This window comes from Vigna unguiculata, unplaced genomic scaffold (assembly GCF_004118075.2).
Source record: "Vigna unguiculata cultivar IT97K-499-35 unplaced genomic scaffold, ASM411807v1 contig_125, whole genome shotgun sequence".
NCBI classification, from domain to species: Eukaryota; Viridiplantae; Streptophyta; class Magnoliopsida; order Fabales; family Fabaceae; genus Vigna; species Vigna unguiculata.
In genome coordinates this window covers 35,237-51,442 of record NW_021010830.1, presented here as the reverse complement: position 1 = coordinate 51,442, position 16,206 = coordinate 35,237, and the positions used below count along the sequence as shown (strand labels likewise).

Here is a 16,206-nt window from a genome sequence, read left to right as displayed (position 1 = left end):
GCATTGTAATAGATGTATTTCCTGCTTACAATCTAAGTCTAAAACAATGCCTTATGGATTATACACCCCCTTGCTTGTTGCTTCAGCCCCTTGGGAAGATATAAGTATGGATTTGTCTTAGGACTCCAAGAACACAAAGGGGTTTTGATTCCATTTTTGTGGTGGTAGATCGCTTTAGCAAAATGACACACTTTATACCTTGCCACAAAGTGGATGATGCTAGCAACATTGCTAGGCTTTTCTTTAGAGATGTGGTCAAGCTTCATGGTATACCCCGCACCATAGTTTCTAATAGAGACACCAAGTTCCTTAGCCACTTTTGGAAAGCACTTTGGTCAAGGTTAGGAACTAAGCTTAATTCTCTACTTCATGTCACCCACAAACTGATGGGCAAACTAAAGTTGTTAATAGGTCTATGTCTATTATGTTAAGGGCAATTTTGAAAGGGAACCACAAATCTTGGGATGAATGTCTTCCCCATATTGAGTTTGCCTACAACAGAGTAGTTCATAGGACTACTAAAATCTCTCCATTTGAAGCTGTTTATGGCTTTAATCCTCTCACTCCCATGGACTTGCTACCACTTCCTACATCTTTTGATTTTATTCCTAAAGAAGGGATGGTAAATATGATTTTGTTAAGAAAATGCATGAAAAGATTAAAAGCAAAATCCAGCAACAAACAGAAAGGTATGCTAAGTACAACAATAAGGGGAAGAGCGAAATGATTTTTGAAGAAGGGGATTGGGTGTGGCTACACCTTAGAAAAGATACATTTCCTAAGCAAAGGAATTCTAAACTTAGCCCTCGAGGTGATGGTCCCTTTAAAGTGCTGAAAAGAGTAAATGATAATGCGTATAGGCTAGAGTTGCCTGATGGCTATGATGTGCATGCCACCTTTAATGTTGCTGACTTAATACCTTTTGCAGGTGGTACATATGATGAGGCAGAGACTACAGATTTGAGGACAAATCCTTCTCAAGAGGGAGGGGATGATGAGATGCTTCGAGCCAAGGGACCTACAACAAGAGTCATGGCTAGGGGAATACAAGAGGAATGGGCCTTAAATGCGCATGCAAGGCCTAAGATGAACTTCACATGGGCCAAGGAAGATGTGAAGACCTAGCCAAGGACATTTTACTTCTAAATACTAGATTAGGATTTTATTTTGGGTTTGTATTTTGGGCCCGGTACAATAGGGTTATCTTTGGGCCATGTATTGGGCTTTAGAAGTAATTTTGGACCAAAAAGGGGAATTGGGCCAAATGGGCCAAGAGTAGTGTGTCTACTCTAGAAAAGCCTAGAAGCTTCTCAAACTTGCTCTCCAAGGATGAGAGTTAGCTTCCCATGGCAAGACAAGTTTGACTTGCTTAGGTAGCAAGTCACACCTCCCACATGCTCTTTTTTGGCAAAATTCAACTTTCTAGACTCCTTTTTCCCTCCACTTTTTGGAGACTCCTTGGTCTCATTTTAGCCTATAAATAGAAGGCTGAGGAGATGTATATTTCAGCTTAAAATTGAGTAATGAATTGTGTAACGTCCTAGCCGGAAATTACTTATTAAAATAAATAATATAAATAAAATAAGGACCTCATTTATTTATCATCAATTCCCAAAAACGCGGGAAAATTTAAATTTAGAAATCCAACGCGCCATTACAAATAATAAAAAGAAATGAGTCGCATCATTCATATTACCAACAAGAGTGTCTAAAAATTATTACAATTATATCCTTAGTGCAACATAGTAACTAGTAATAAAATCTAGAGATATCCCCATTCTGTCTCTAAGTATCTGCTTGCTAACCTGCATCAACATCTGCTCCCATGTAACAAGTTACATGATCATCGCCACACACACAGATAGGGTGAGCTCATTTAAATAAAAATCAACAATATAATACTAAATACCATATTATCAAATGCAAGCCCGGGTTAGTACACTTTCCCCTTTTCTTTTTACTACCTCACTTCCAACACTTGCCTTTAGACGTTTATCATCTTTATACCCTTTAAGTGAGAACAATGGTCGATCTTCGCTGCACGAGTGTCTACTCGCCACTCCGACTACAGGCCACCACCTGATAGTCCACACGTGGGAATAACTTTGCCACAGCATCTCACCGTGACACCAAGTGGAGCTCCCCGAAACAAACATAAAGTTTGTAGCTGTTCCAGACTACTAAAACTCTATCAGAATACTCTGAAGAGGGCAATCACCCGAACCTCACCGTACGAGCCACAACTCGCACACTCCACTGGACTTCCTAAACCACCAGGTTACAACCTATAGTGGTCACGTGTTATTCCAATACGGGTTACACTCGTAACTGGACCCCCAGCCAAAGCCTCGCATCATGTACATCACCTAAAGCAGTGTAGAACCTTTCCTCGCGCACTATCACGAAACCAAAACCGCCTGCCGCGCATCACACGCCGCTAGGCGGAACTTAGCTCCAGACTGCTTGGCGGGTATCACACACCGCCAAGCGCCACGCGCCTGCAGAATCACCTCTGCATCGTCACCGCCTGGCGTCCTCCGCCCTACCGCCAGGCGCCAGTCTCCTTCCAGCCCCTCTGTAGTTCCAGTCCGCTTGGCGGAACCCTCCCTATCGCCAGGTGCCACGCGTCAATAGTGGCCACTGCCACTGATTTGTGTTTCGTCCGCTTGGCGGCTCGCTCACACCGTCAGGCGCTATACTAGTAGCACTCTGCTATTGGTTTTGGGCACTTTAAACAAATCTCAAAACATACCACACACCAAGGTAGAGCGCAATTATGTCACAACAGGCACAATTCTACTCCATGTTATCATTCACACCACTTTGTCATGCAATCAATAACTACCATTGTTACACACACCTCTCAAAGTTGAATCAACCTATATGATATTTTAGCTATACTCTTAATAACATAACTTTCATGCATTTGGACCTGTTCACCAAACTAAATTTACACTTTACACACTCCATTTGACATTTTTCTCATCTTATAAACATACCAACTTTTCACAAAAGTTAAACAACAAAATTTGCAATGTATCTCATACTTAGATGACTCAAATATTGTACATGCAATCCAAATCACACCAATATCACTTTCAGACATCTATCCATATTTTCCACAATTAAATGCCACATTATATTTCATGCTCATCATTTTATCTTTTTGACCCAACCAAAACCACCCAATTCCCGTACACTCTATCATGTAGTAGTAAACTCTAATATACCCATCATACAAAGATCATCTACTTTCATTTGAACATTATTCATACATACATTCCAACATATTCATATTTGACCAATTCAATGCTTTACCATCACCAACCACAACATAATCATCATTTCCCAACTCATTTCACGAACTCAGCAACCCATCGCACATGCCCTAGCATACATTTTAAAACCCATAGACATATGAAAAAACAATCTCGTGATTTTAAACAATTATCAATTATTCTTACAACCCATGTTACGCAGATGCTTACACAACCACATTTCTGATTAGTTCGAAATAACATCTATCCCCTCAACCTGAGTATTCATCAAGCAAACTAAATTCCATCCCATTCCCAATATAAACCTGACACCCAATTTTCAATCAAAAGTCACGCCTTGCAACAAAATCAATGTAAGCAAAGTCTATCAAGCATCACAATTCACACTCGAGCATACAAAAATCACAGTTCCATCCCAGGTACCCAAAAAAATATCAAAATGGCCAAAAACAGTATAACTGTGTTCGTGCCGCCTGGTGGTTCATCACTGCTACCCAGAAACTAGGTCTGGTACTTGTGTCGCCTGGCGGTCATGCGCGACCCACCAGGCAGTTTCTGGAAAAATTCCAGAAACCCGATTTCATCTCTGATTTTCATGTAAGTTGTCATCCCAACCCCGCATGTTTCACGATTGAATCAAAAATAAATCACAACAACATCAAACACACAATAGGAACTCCCCTAACTTGGATTTTCCTTAGCTTCGCCTTGACTCTCGCAAGCTTTCCCTTGACCACCAATGTCTTCCTTCTCCTTTCTCTCGAGACAGCCCTCAAGCTTCACTCAAAACTCACCCAAAACTCACCAATTCGTGCTCTCTACTGTACCCACACTGATAACCTCACCAAACCCTTTCTCCTTCTCCTAATTAGCTTTTTATTGAGTCCTTAAAATGGTTAAATTACCTTAAAACGAATTTTGCAATTAATCTATCATTAATCTCCCTTAATGGTCTATTACCTTCTATTTTCCCAGCCACCCTTGCTGCCATACACCCTAGGGTTTACGTGCCTTTTCATGTGCATGCTAGAGTAAATTTTAGCAAAAAGAAAATACTTTGTTCAAACCAAGGTTTGAACCCATCACCACACAATTCCACTTAAAATGTACAACCAATTCAACCAAGTCCTATTACATGATAATATTCACACATCAAATATTATATCCTTACCTATCACACCCAAGCATCTAAAAAAAATATTAAGAATTAAATAACACAAACTACTATCAACCATTTGAGCTAGTACTTTTCCACATCATGAAGGTTAGTATTTAATGCCATAAAGGCTTCTCCTACCCGCATTTATTAAATAATTATTTATTTAATTATTTAAATTTCGTGGGTCTTACAAATTGCTGCCCAAATTTGTGCACAAATCTCTTTTGAGCTCACCTTAGAGTAAACTCTTCTCTAGTTTACTCTAGTCTTCTTCCTTAGGAGTTGGCCTCACCTCTCTTAAGAATCCTTTCACCTACACCACACCAAACACCTTAAGCTTCTTTCCTTCATGCTTCCGCATCCAACACCATCCATCGAGCCTCCATTCTACATGCAAGCTTCAATGAAGACAAGAAGAAGCCATCATGATGGCTTGGAGTAATTGAAGATATAGTCCTAGAGTAAGAATTAAAATGGTCGAGTTAGCTTAAGACTTGATGCATTACCTATTCTAAGACTTGTATAAATCTAAATGGTGACAAAGTATGGATTGGGGATTTGGGTAAGCTAGGTTTGAGAGGTCCAGAACTTGACCGAATGTGATTGGGTCTAGATTAAGATTGGCGTGTTGGTAACTACATAAATAGTAGTAAAAGGAAAGTTAAACCTAAGTTAATATTGAGATGGGTGTAAGTGGTGACTTACCTGAGAACATTTGTCATAGAGTGAGTTGGGAATGGCTGAAATGACTAGAGTCAAGATTAAGGAATAGGCACTGCGAGTGCATTGTGGTATGGTAGTGATGGATAAGATTAACTTAATAAAGCCAATTTGGTAGACCTGGGTGGTTGAATTTAGATAAAATTAGGGGATTTGATAGTAAGTTAGCCAATGGAAAGGTAACTCCATAAAACTGGAGAAACATCTTGTGAGACTTGATGCTTGGGTTGAGGGATCTAATTTGTGCAGGATTGCAAAGAAACCAGAGTTGTACCAGTTCTGATACAGTGCCTGGCGGTGGTTATAGACCGCTAGGCGATTTCAGCAGTGTTAGTGAGGTCTGGTGCGAATTTTGCCTGGCGGGGAAGGTGGTTTCACCTGGCGGTTACGGCAAAATCAGTGGGTTTTTAGTGTGGATGCGCTCGGCGGTGAGAATTGTTCCGCCAGGCGGTGTCTTTAATTGTTGGTGGTTTTGAGGCGTTGGCGCTTGGCGGTACGTGTCCCCCACCAGGCGATTTGGGTTTAGGGTTTAGGGTTTAGAGTTTAGGGTTTAGGGTTTAGGGTTTAGGGTTTAGGGTTTAGGGTTCACATGTTATAAATCATATCAAACTTTAAAGAATGATATTCATACATAATGAAATTGTATTAATATTTTAGCGGTTCAAGAATCCATCACCTCTACTAGATGACATTATCCATGCACTAAGATAGGAGTGGGCAACATATCTATTGGAAAGATGAAGTTCATACCACAGGAATTAGAACACCTTTCAAAAACTTTGTTGTATAAAAATATCATGTTCAAACTTTTAGTTTGGTGTTATTAGTTTAGAATATATGTTGAAACTTAAGTGTTATTAGATATAACTGTAACACCATAAATTGTGCTGAAATTATTATGAAATTGTTCTACGAATTTGCTGATATTCAGGTGTGGGAATGTTGTTAAAACAGTCAAATTAAAAAAAAAGAGCAGGTTGACGTGTGGTGGTGCTCTGACTCACATTATTTAACGTCTGAGCTTACCATGCCCGACGTTATTTAACATCTGTCAGAACCCAACAAAAGTCAAACTGCTCTGTTTTTTGGCTCCATTTAGCGCGAAAATTGACTTTTGTTGCTTTTGGCCCCGACATTGGATAACATCAGACACCTATTGCCCCGACGTTAAGTGACATCTACTCTGTGTTCTGACGTTATTTTGACGTCACCCAGTACGATGTCGATGTTTGGGCAGATGTCAAAGGTCGAAAATATCGGACGTTAAAAGGCTTTTTTGTGTTCGTGACAAGTTCTAAATGATTATACAAACATGCTCAATGTTGCAAATGTCACCAAAACCTGCAAGATCATGAAAAAGATGATTAAAGAACAAGTTCTTTAACCTTTAAAATAAAAATGCAAGAGAGAAAGGTTAGAGAAAAGAGGAGACCACGAGATTTTTATACTGATTTACTCAAACCTGAGCTACATGCAATTTGTCAAGACAACCTGAGCTTGACGTTTCACTATTTCAAAAGATTTACAAACTATCCACCCTTACACTTTCAAAATATGCAAAAACACCACAAAAGACTCTTGAATCACACAAGAATCACACCAGCACAACAAGAACCCTCTTGCAGACTTGGAAACCCACCAAGCACACACACAAAGCTTGAGAAAGATCAAACCTCAGTGGTGGCACAACCCAGCCTACCACAAACCACTTTCTCCAAGCTTCAAACCAAGCCAAAAGCTCAAAGAATTGATCCAAGACCAATCTTCAATTGTTGCATACTATATCATCACGACGGAGATAGTTTCCAAAACAAATTCGTTGCTATAAAATGATCAACTTACCTCTCTTTCGAAAATCACAGCTTTTATAGTCAAACTGTTATGAAATTCAATAGGTTGATTTCCAAATCAATCAGTTGATTTCACTTGACTTAAGTGAAATCAGTCGATTAAAAACTAAATCAACTGATTGAATTTGTTGCAATTTAAGACTACTGCAGTCAACCCTTTTACCTGTTAAAAAACCATTCAACATACTAAAAGAGACATTTTAACCTACTGAAAAACCATTCAACAGATTAAAAGACACACCTAAGACCAAATACATCTAATTAATGCTACAAGGTCTATAATATGAATTACAAACATCAAATACACTTTCTTAATGATGTAACAATGTGGAGAACACATGTTCTAGCCTTGATCAACATGAATATCATCAAATCTCCTTTCTTTCACCAATGTAGGCTTCATTCCAATGTTAATGGCTTCAAGATAGTTCAAAAGAGCTTTATTCAATCTTCATCAAATCTTCAAGAAGCAAACCACCTTGGCTTCTCATGTCAACAGGAGGGACAGCCCAAAACCCTCTGGCAGTTCCAGAGGAGGCTCTAGCATTGGCAAGTGCTATTTATGTGATCAAACTAGACACTATGCACGTCACTGTCCTAACAAGAAACCAGTTGGAGGTGTGCCACTCAAGAAAACCGTTGGGGATTGGCCTAAAGCACCAGGGCGTGTGTTCGCCTTGGCGACTACCGAGGTAACCCAGTCAAGTAACCTGGTGCAGCATTCTTGTTTGTTGTTTGGTCACGAGGTTGTTATGTTTTTTGATTCAGGGCCCACCCATTCATTTGTGTCTAATGATTGCGTGAGGAGGCTTAGACTTGTGCTGTGAGAGCTGAGGTGTGAGCTAATAGTTGCGACACTAGCGTCTGGCGAGGTATCTACCACTTCTGTGTGCGTGGGATGCCTTATGGAAGTGGCAGGCCGCAAGTTCAAGGTGAATCTCATCTGCTTGCCAATGGAGGGTCTGAACGTGATTTTGGGGATTGACTTGCTGTCGAGCAACCATATTGTTATCGATTGCGCATGTCGTAGTGTGGTATTCCCAGAGACAGTAGAACTAGAGTTGATCTCAGCTCAAAAGGCGATGAAGGAGGTAGAAGCTGGAGCTACTTGTTTCATGATTGTCGCTCAAAGAGAGAAAAAGAGTACAACTAAGCAGATTAGAAGCATACTAGTGGTGGATGAGTATGCAGATGTTTTTCCAGACGAAATACCAAAACTACCGCTCAGCAGGGATGTGGATTTCACTATTGATCTCATCCTTGGAGCTGGTCTAATGTCCATGGCACTGTATCGGATGACACTAGCAGAATTGGCTAAATTGAAGAAGCAAATAGAAGACCTGTTTGAGAAGAAGTTCATCTAACCTAGTGCATCACCTTTGGGGAGCATCTGTACTCTTGGTAAAGAAGAAAGACGACAGTTCAAGGTTGTGTGTTGACTACCGTCAGTTGAATAAACTGATCATGAAGAATAAGTACCCACTGTCGAGAAATGACGATCTGTTGAATCAGCTGAGGGGAGCTATAGTGTTCTCTAAAATAGACTTGATGTTTGGATATCACCAGATCTTAGTTAAACCAGATCCATATCAGTGGTTAATATATTACATCGATCTATAAAAAATTAAGTGTCCAACACCTGACCAACCACATCAAATAAATCCTGCAATCATTAACAATATTCTAAGAATAAATAACCCATCAACCAGTTACAAAATTTTATGTTGTGAGGCGAAGAATAGTCATGTAAAGGGGTGAATTAACAAGCTGAGACGAGGGATATAGACCAGAACTTGCAACAATATACAATAGTTCTGTCAAAGAGTAGGGACATGTTACAAACAAATCACCAATGCACCACCAAATTTCATTTGTGCCAAGAGAGATTGGAAGAAATCACATTACAAAGTAACCACTGGAGCCAATAATCTTTTCCATAAAGGTAAACATTAAAGTTGTTTGTTCTAAGAAAATCATCTTTACTGTTGTTTCTTGTTTTTAACACAGACACAAAAAAAAATAGATATATACAGTTCGTTTCTTACTTTCACTTACACTGTTTCTTATACAAACAAATTTCATTAAAAAAAAGGAAGTAAAAATACACAATACTTTCATAATTATTTGTGGAAAGGGGAACTTAAGAAAACTTCTCAGATTTGACATTTTTGTCAAGAGTATTTCTTTTTTTTTTTTTGGAAAACTAGAGCTCCATGGTCAGGTGTTCCATTGGCATCCCTTAAATGTGTGAACTAAGACAATCCTACTAGAGTAAGCAACACTCCATTCTAAAACAAATTGGTATTAACCAAAGAAGTTGCCATATATATATATATATATATATATATATATATATATATATATATATATATATATATATATATATATATATATATATTATATATATATATATATATATATATATATATATATATATATATATATATATATATATATATAAATATAAAAAAAAGTTTCACTCAAAGACTTGATGTATACAAAGTGGGACCTCTAAATATTTCTCATATAATTTGTACTGTCAGCTTTTATAGAAGTCTTTTCATTTAATGTCATCTAAGAAGTGAAATTTACAAGTAGACTTTGCTTTATTAGAGAAACTCAATTAATTTTAACAGCTTTCTTCCGTCATAAATATTTAAGAGTGAAATTTATTCAAACACCACCAAAATTTATAAGTGTTTATGATGAAAGCATTCATGCATAAGTTATTTCTATTATTGAAAATAAATTAAAAGTAAAGTGTTGCATTTGGGATGTAAGTTTAAGTATAATTTATCTTCATAATTTATTTCAAGGAGATGATAACCTGAAAATAGTTTATTAACCTACTTATAAATTAATTTAAACATTTACAGAAATTGATGAAGGCGTGACCACCTCCTTAAAAGCTCCCTTAAGAAGGATCACTAGAAGCATGTCTAGGTGGCACTTGGTGATTGGAGCACTTGGATGAAGTGGAAGAGAGAGGAAAGCAAAAAGCATAAAGCAAAAGCAAAAGTAGACATGTACCTTGTCTCCTTTTGCCTTTGTGGTTTATGCCTTAGAAGGTCACTTGGTCTCCTTCCTCTTTTGGCCTAGAATCCTCATGGGAATGCCTCCACCAATCACCTTCCTTCACTTGGCCAAGACTCACTCTCACATTAGGTTTAGGGTTTTCTAGTTAATCCTTTTTCATATTTTTGTATTTGCTAAAGGACCCCTATGAACTCCTATTTAAAGGGTGCTCCTTGTCTTGTGATCATTTTGTTATAAACTTTGTGCATTCAACCACCAATTTTCGTGAGCTCTCCTTCCTAGAAGTGAACTTACCTTTGCCTTATCTTGCTTGCAAGTGGCGGCACCATCACTCATCTCTAGGGTTTGGTTGGCTTAGATCCCCCCTATGAGTGACGTGCTTCTTCCATTCTTCATCTTCTATGCTTTCCATTTTTATTGTTTCTTCTTTCATTTTGCTCTTTAAGTTTTGTTATTGCCGTGTGTGTTTAAGCTTGAATCCAACTTTCTTCTTCCTTTCATTAGCTTGAGAAATGAACCTTCACATCTAGATAGCATGCTATCTTAATGTGCAGTGGGAATTTTCAAAAAGCTTTCTCAAATAACTTTACCATATTCATAACTCTAAAAGAAAACAATATAATCCTTCATCATTTGGTATCTAGAGCTTTAGTTGTCCTTGAATATGGTGTTTTCATGTTCTAACCTTGTCTTGTGTAGCTATCTTTAAATGGTCCACATAAAAATAAGTAAATGGTGTTTTCATGTTCTAACCTCTACTAAGTTCTTTACCCGGGGTTTCGATTTCTCCCGCTAAACCATCCTTGGAGAATGTGTTAGTCGGGGTTTTTACGAACCCTAGGAAGCACCAATCAATAACAGAGGTTTTTTATCCTCTTGTATTTAATATAGGTTTTAAAACCTCAGTTAAGTTTTGTGGGTTTAAAACCCCCATTAATTACCATGAATTTTGAAACCTCCATAAAATATCATGGATTTTGAAACCTCCATAAAATACTATGGGTTTTAGAACCTCCATAAAATAACTTAGGTTTCAGAACCCCCATAAAATACCACGGGTTTCAGAACCCCCTAAAATACCCTGGACTTCAAAACCTCCGTAAAATATTACAGGTTTCAAAACCTCCGTAAAGTACCATAGATTTTTAAATTATTATTATTATATTTTTTTACTCATTTATCATTTATGTATTCATATATATTTTTTCAATCACAATTATTTACATTTATTCTATTATTTTAATCTATATTTAATGAAATTATACATAAATAGATATAAACTCATCAAATTGACAAATTATTTATAGATGACTAAGTGTATATCAAAGTATAACAAATATACGAATTCAAATTCAAATTCAAGTACAATATTAGTCAGCAAAAACTATCATGAAGTACTGCAATGGTTCTCAAAACATAAAATGATTCAATTAACTTCCACATTATATTATATTCTTCAACTATCAGATATGATTTTCCTTATGTGCAGAACTTGTTGTATTAGTTGGCACACTTCCTTGATCAGAAACCTACAATATAAATGTGAATCATAATTACAAATGTAAACTCTAAAAAATAAAAGAAGTTATGTAGTCTTAAACATTACCGGTGCAGGATTGAACATAGTCAACCCAGGAGGCAATTGACCTTGATAATTTTGAGAAAAGAAGTTCATGATTGCATCAAGTCTTTTGTCACGTTCTTCATTTCGTTTATTTTGTTCATCCAATTGTGACTTTATTGCAGTGACCTATATTAAAACACAATCTATTATTAAAATCGTAAAAAACACATAAACATTATAAAACACTCAATCTATCAACAAAAATTATACTACATTTCTTACTCCTACTTATAGAAAACAATCCAAAGCAACACAACTACAACATTAATAGTGTCCAATAATATTCAACACAACAACATTTAAAACCTTGGCATGACAATCCAAAGCAAACAACATCATATTGCTACACATGAAAATGAATGTTCAATAACCTGATTTTGCAATTCCGAATAAGAAGGACAAGATGAGGATGTCCTAAAATGAAAATTCCTATTATATCCAAACACTTGAGAAGGGCAAGGTCCCAATCCCATTCCTCGGACACGACCACAATGTTCTTTACTTCCCAAAACACGAGCTAGTGAACCTTCAATTGATATATCTTCTGAAAGGGAAGATGTATTTGTCTCATATGCTTTAATTTTTTCCTACAAATAATACAAAATGTTATCAATGAAGGTAATATTCAATTTGATTCATTATTTTTCTTTAGAAAACTTATGCTTACTCCAATCTCTCTTGCTCTATCATTCACAAATTCCCCATTAGCATGTTTATGTGTTGCTATCCAAACTTCTCCCCTACTAACTTTGCGACCAAGCTCTTGCTCCTATAAAACTTAAGAAAATCATGAATCATATATGATATAACAAAAATGATTGAAGAATAAAGTTACCATCTCATCCTTGTTCTGTGCAATGCTCTTCGATCCACCTGTGTGAGGAACTGTTTGCTTCTTTCTATTATCCTTATTTTTTTGAGCAATTTCCTAAGCATATATGTAGAAAATTACTCAAAATAAGTAAAGTAACACTTAAAAGAATAGAAAACTTGAATTTAAACGGTAGTCAATAAAAGAAGCCCATTGGTCTCTATTCATTCCTTCTGGACACATTGTAATGATTTCATCTCTATTACGTGTTCCATCATCTCTTTGTTGCCATAGTTGTTGTCTATACTCACTCCATTTTATGTTAAGTGATTTCAAGATATATGTCACATGAGCATTAGATTCCACTAGAAACTTGGCCTTCAAAATTATTACACAACTAGTTTAACAACTATTGCAATATAACAAGAATCAAAACATATAAAAAAAATTATAGGTCAATTACTTAAATGGTTTTCTGAAGTATATCTTCTTTATAATCATTGGGAATCTTCCTCCAACTTTGATAGCTGATTGGAAAGGCATTAAAATTTCTTGCAACACGACCTAAAAACCTATTCAACAATGCTCCACTATCATCAATTGGTTGGTTGTCACTATTCCATTTCACAAGAATCCTTTCATTGGGAGATAAAAACCAAACATCATTCAATGTTAATTGTTTTCTAACTTGTGTGCCTTCATCATCTATCAAAATACATGTGAAATATATTGTTAGTTTAAGACAAACATAAAACACAAATACTATATGGCTTGGACAATTACACATAAAAATCAATAAATTAACAATCTTACCAATGACATCAACAAGCCATGACCTTTTACGTGATACATGCTTTGATTGATTACTTTGCATCTCAATATCCACATTTTCTTCCCCTTCACTATCAGAGTGTAACCTTGGTGTTGGTTCAGATATAGAATCATGCATAAACTCATTTCTAGGTTGATTATTAAATTCAAATTCAAATTCATGTGCGGAATTGGTCTTGGTAGTGGAGAACAACCTCTTCTTCAAACATTCTACAAATTAACTCAAGTCACTAAATAAATAGATAATACATGAAATTTAAAAGTACCAAAATGATATGTAAATGAGACATCTTACTAGATTTAGATGTTGAAAGCATTGAATTCATGTGAGGTGGGGGTGGAGGTTGCTCATTATTATTCTCTATAGGATGGAAATTCATGTGACGTGCTGCATAATAATTAGATTAATACACGAAAAAAGTAAGATACTTTTTAACATGGAAATATAACCATCATACCAAATTGAGATGCAAATTGAGGTGTTATGCTGGACTGTGGCGGAAACGGAAGTTGAGGTGGATTACTAGGCCCCGGAGTATGAGTAGGTGAAACTTTTCAATTCTTACTATAAGTGAAACCCATTGTGAAACTTAGTCAACTTACTTGGGCAAGATGGATGAGGTGCAGGTGGACACATTATAGATGATGGTTGGCCACTTCTATTTTGGGTAGGGGCTGAAACTTTGCCATTAGTCTTCTTCATGTATATTTTCTTCATCATCAGAAATTCTATAAACAATAACATTAATACAAGTCAATTCACATTCATTAAATTATGATTATCTAATATAATGCATGTATAAGTAATATGGATGATAATTTAAACAAAAACTAGTATAGAAATGTTCAATTTCAGTATGACCTTGTTAATAGTATATTCCCTTCTCCATCTGAAAATAAAGTTTCCAAATTTTGTTGTTCAAATGGTTCACATTCATGGAAAGCGACATCATTATCTCCACCAATGTCATATAAGTCTCGTGGCTTTAGATGCACAGGAATGCTCCAATTTTTATCTAATTCATCTACTACATAATAAACCATTTGAGCTTCTGCAGCCTGAATGTATGGTTCGTCATCATCATTATCACCAATGTGTATTAAACGTGTAAAGTTTACTAATCTAAATCCCAAGTCATCTGTTATAATCCCTCTAGAAGTAGTTGTATTAGCCCACATGCATTTGAACAAAGTAACAGACAATCGACCATTATAGTTGATCTCAATTATGTTTACCAATTTTCCATAATAAGGCACACCCCCAAATTGCATTTGATTGTCAATGCTACTTGCATAGCTCCTTGTCCCAAAAGTACCAAATATTCCACTATTTTGTGTTTTAAGTCCATCATCTCTCTCTAACATACGAAACTTGAAGCCATTAACATTGTAAGCATTGTAGCGCTTTGCACAATCAATTGGACCCATAGCTAAGAGCTTTAAATCATCTGAGTAAGGTCCATTTAAGTCATTCTTTATCTAAAAAAAAAAGAAAAATATGATCAACATAATTGGATATCTTTAATATTATCAAATTTAAGAATGTAAATTAGACATACCCGACGAGAAAACCATTCCACAAATTTTCTATGAACCCTCTTATCTATCATAGAGGATGATCGTGTACGACTTCTTAACTGTCTTCGTACAATTTCTCTAAATTCTCTAATTTAAATAAATGAAATAATTACATGGTTAGTCCTCAATGTAGATGAATTATAAAAAGTTGTAAAGATAAAGTACTTACTAAAGAAAAGGGTTAACTTGGGCACAATTAGTCAATACATGACGATGTGCTTGTAACTTTTCCTTTGTTGATAAAGAGAAGTAAGTAAAACCCCCAACTGGTTTTCCAACTAGTGGAAACAAACCATTTACACTAGATGCCATGGTGTCAGGTTCGTCATCAACACGCCTTATTCGATTAAATATAGTCTCAATTCTATCTAAATATCTAGAACAAAAGGTTAAGGACTCTTCAGCTAGGTAGCCTTCAGCTATTGAGCCTTTTGGTTGAGCCTTGTTACGCACATAAGACTTCAATTTTCCCAAATATCTCTCAATGGGACAGGTCCTCCAATCTTGGCATCTTTCCACCAAATGCACAATCAAATGAACCATGACTATAAAAAATGCAGGAGGAAACAACATCTCCATGTGACATAATGTAAGAACAACTCTATTTTGCAATTGGTTAAGTTCATCCACTTTTAAAACTTTATTGCACAAGTGCTTAAAAAAGGAACATAGATCAATCAAAACAGAGCACACTTCTTTAGGGAGCGTCTTTCTCATTGTCAAAGGTAAAAGTTGCTCCATCAAAACATGAGAATCATGACTTTTCAATCCTCCAAGCTTAGATTGTTTGACATCAACACATTTACTAATGTTACTTGAGTAGCCATTTGGAATAGTGATGTTCTTCAATGTTTTCATAAATATATGTTTATTTTCTTTTGTCAATGTATATATAGCCGGAAGATATTTGTTATTTGCATCAGGCCAAAGATCAGGTCTGACACCCCAATCTTTTAAGTCATTTCGTGCCTTTAGGTTGTCCTTTGACTTTTTACCTTGGTTCAATAATGTATAGACCACATTATCACATACATTTTTTTCAATGTGCATAACATCTAGAAGCCAAAATGTATACCCTTTTGGAAAAGGATGAAGAATTAAGTGTTCATATGTTGCTCCTCGAGTTTGCCATTTGTTAAGATTGCATTTCGGACATGGACAAATTATCTTACCCTCAACGCTCTTATTAGCAAATGCAAAGTCCAGAAATTTATTCAATCCATCCATGTATTGTTGTGTATTTCGAGGTAAATCAATCCAAAACTTATCCAAATCCATTAAGAATAGTTTGTTTATAAGAACAAAAATATATTTAATAA

General features: G+C 36.2%; 2 protein-coding genes across 2 annotated transcripts; one reads left to right on the top strand and one right to left on the bottom strand.

Moving 5' to 3' along the window:
• The first annotated feature begins 7,912 nt into the window (after nt 1-7,912).
• LOC114171179 lies at nt 7,913-8,371 on the top strand. Its single transcript, XM_028056384.1, has one exon. The coding sequence runs from the start codon at nt 7,913-7,915 to the stop codon at nt 8,369-8,371; it is 459 nt and encodes a 152-aa protein (XP_027912185.1).
• A 3,135-nt stretch (nt 8,372-11,506) lies between these two features.
• On the bottom strand, nt 11,507-12,753 carry LOC114171178. Its single transcript, XM_028056383.1, has 6 exons — nt 12,745-12,753; nt 12,503-12,595; nt 12,335-12,436; nt 12,039-12,254; nt 11,650-11,793; nt 11,507-11,572 (listed from the first exon to the last, which is right to left on the bottom strand). The coding sequence occupies exons 1-6, from the start codon at nt 12,751-12,753 to the stop codon at nt 11,507-11,509; spliced, it is 630 nt and encodes a 209-aa protein (XP_027912184.1).
• Between the last annotated feature and the right edge of the window lie 3,453 nt (nt 12,754-16,206).

What these genes read in the sequence shown, in the direction of transcription:
- LOC114171179 (XM_028056384.1), top strand. Translation starts at nt 7,913, where the DNA reads ATGGAAGTGGCAGGCCGCAAGTTCAAGGTGAATCTCATCTGCTTGCCA.
- LOC114171178 (XM_028056383.1), bottom strand. An exon ending in ATAGAGCAAGAGAGATTGGA is followed by an intron (nt 12,255 to 12,334) that starts GTAAGCATAAGT and finishes TATTATTTGTAG; the next exon opens with GAAAAAATTAAAGCATATGA. An exon ending in CTATGTTCAATCCTGCACCG is followed by an intron (nt 11,573 to 11,649) that starts GTAATGTTTAAG and finishes TTTATATTGTAG; the next exon opens with GTTTCTGATCAAGGAAGTGT.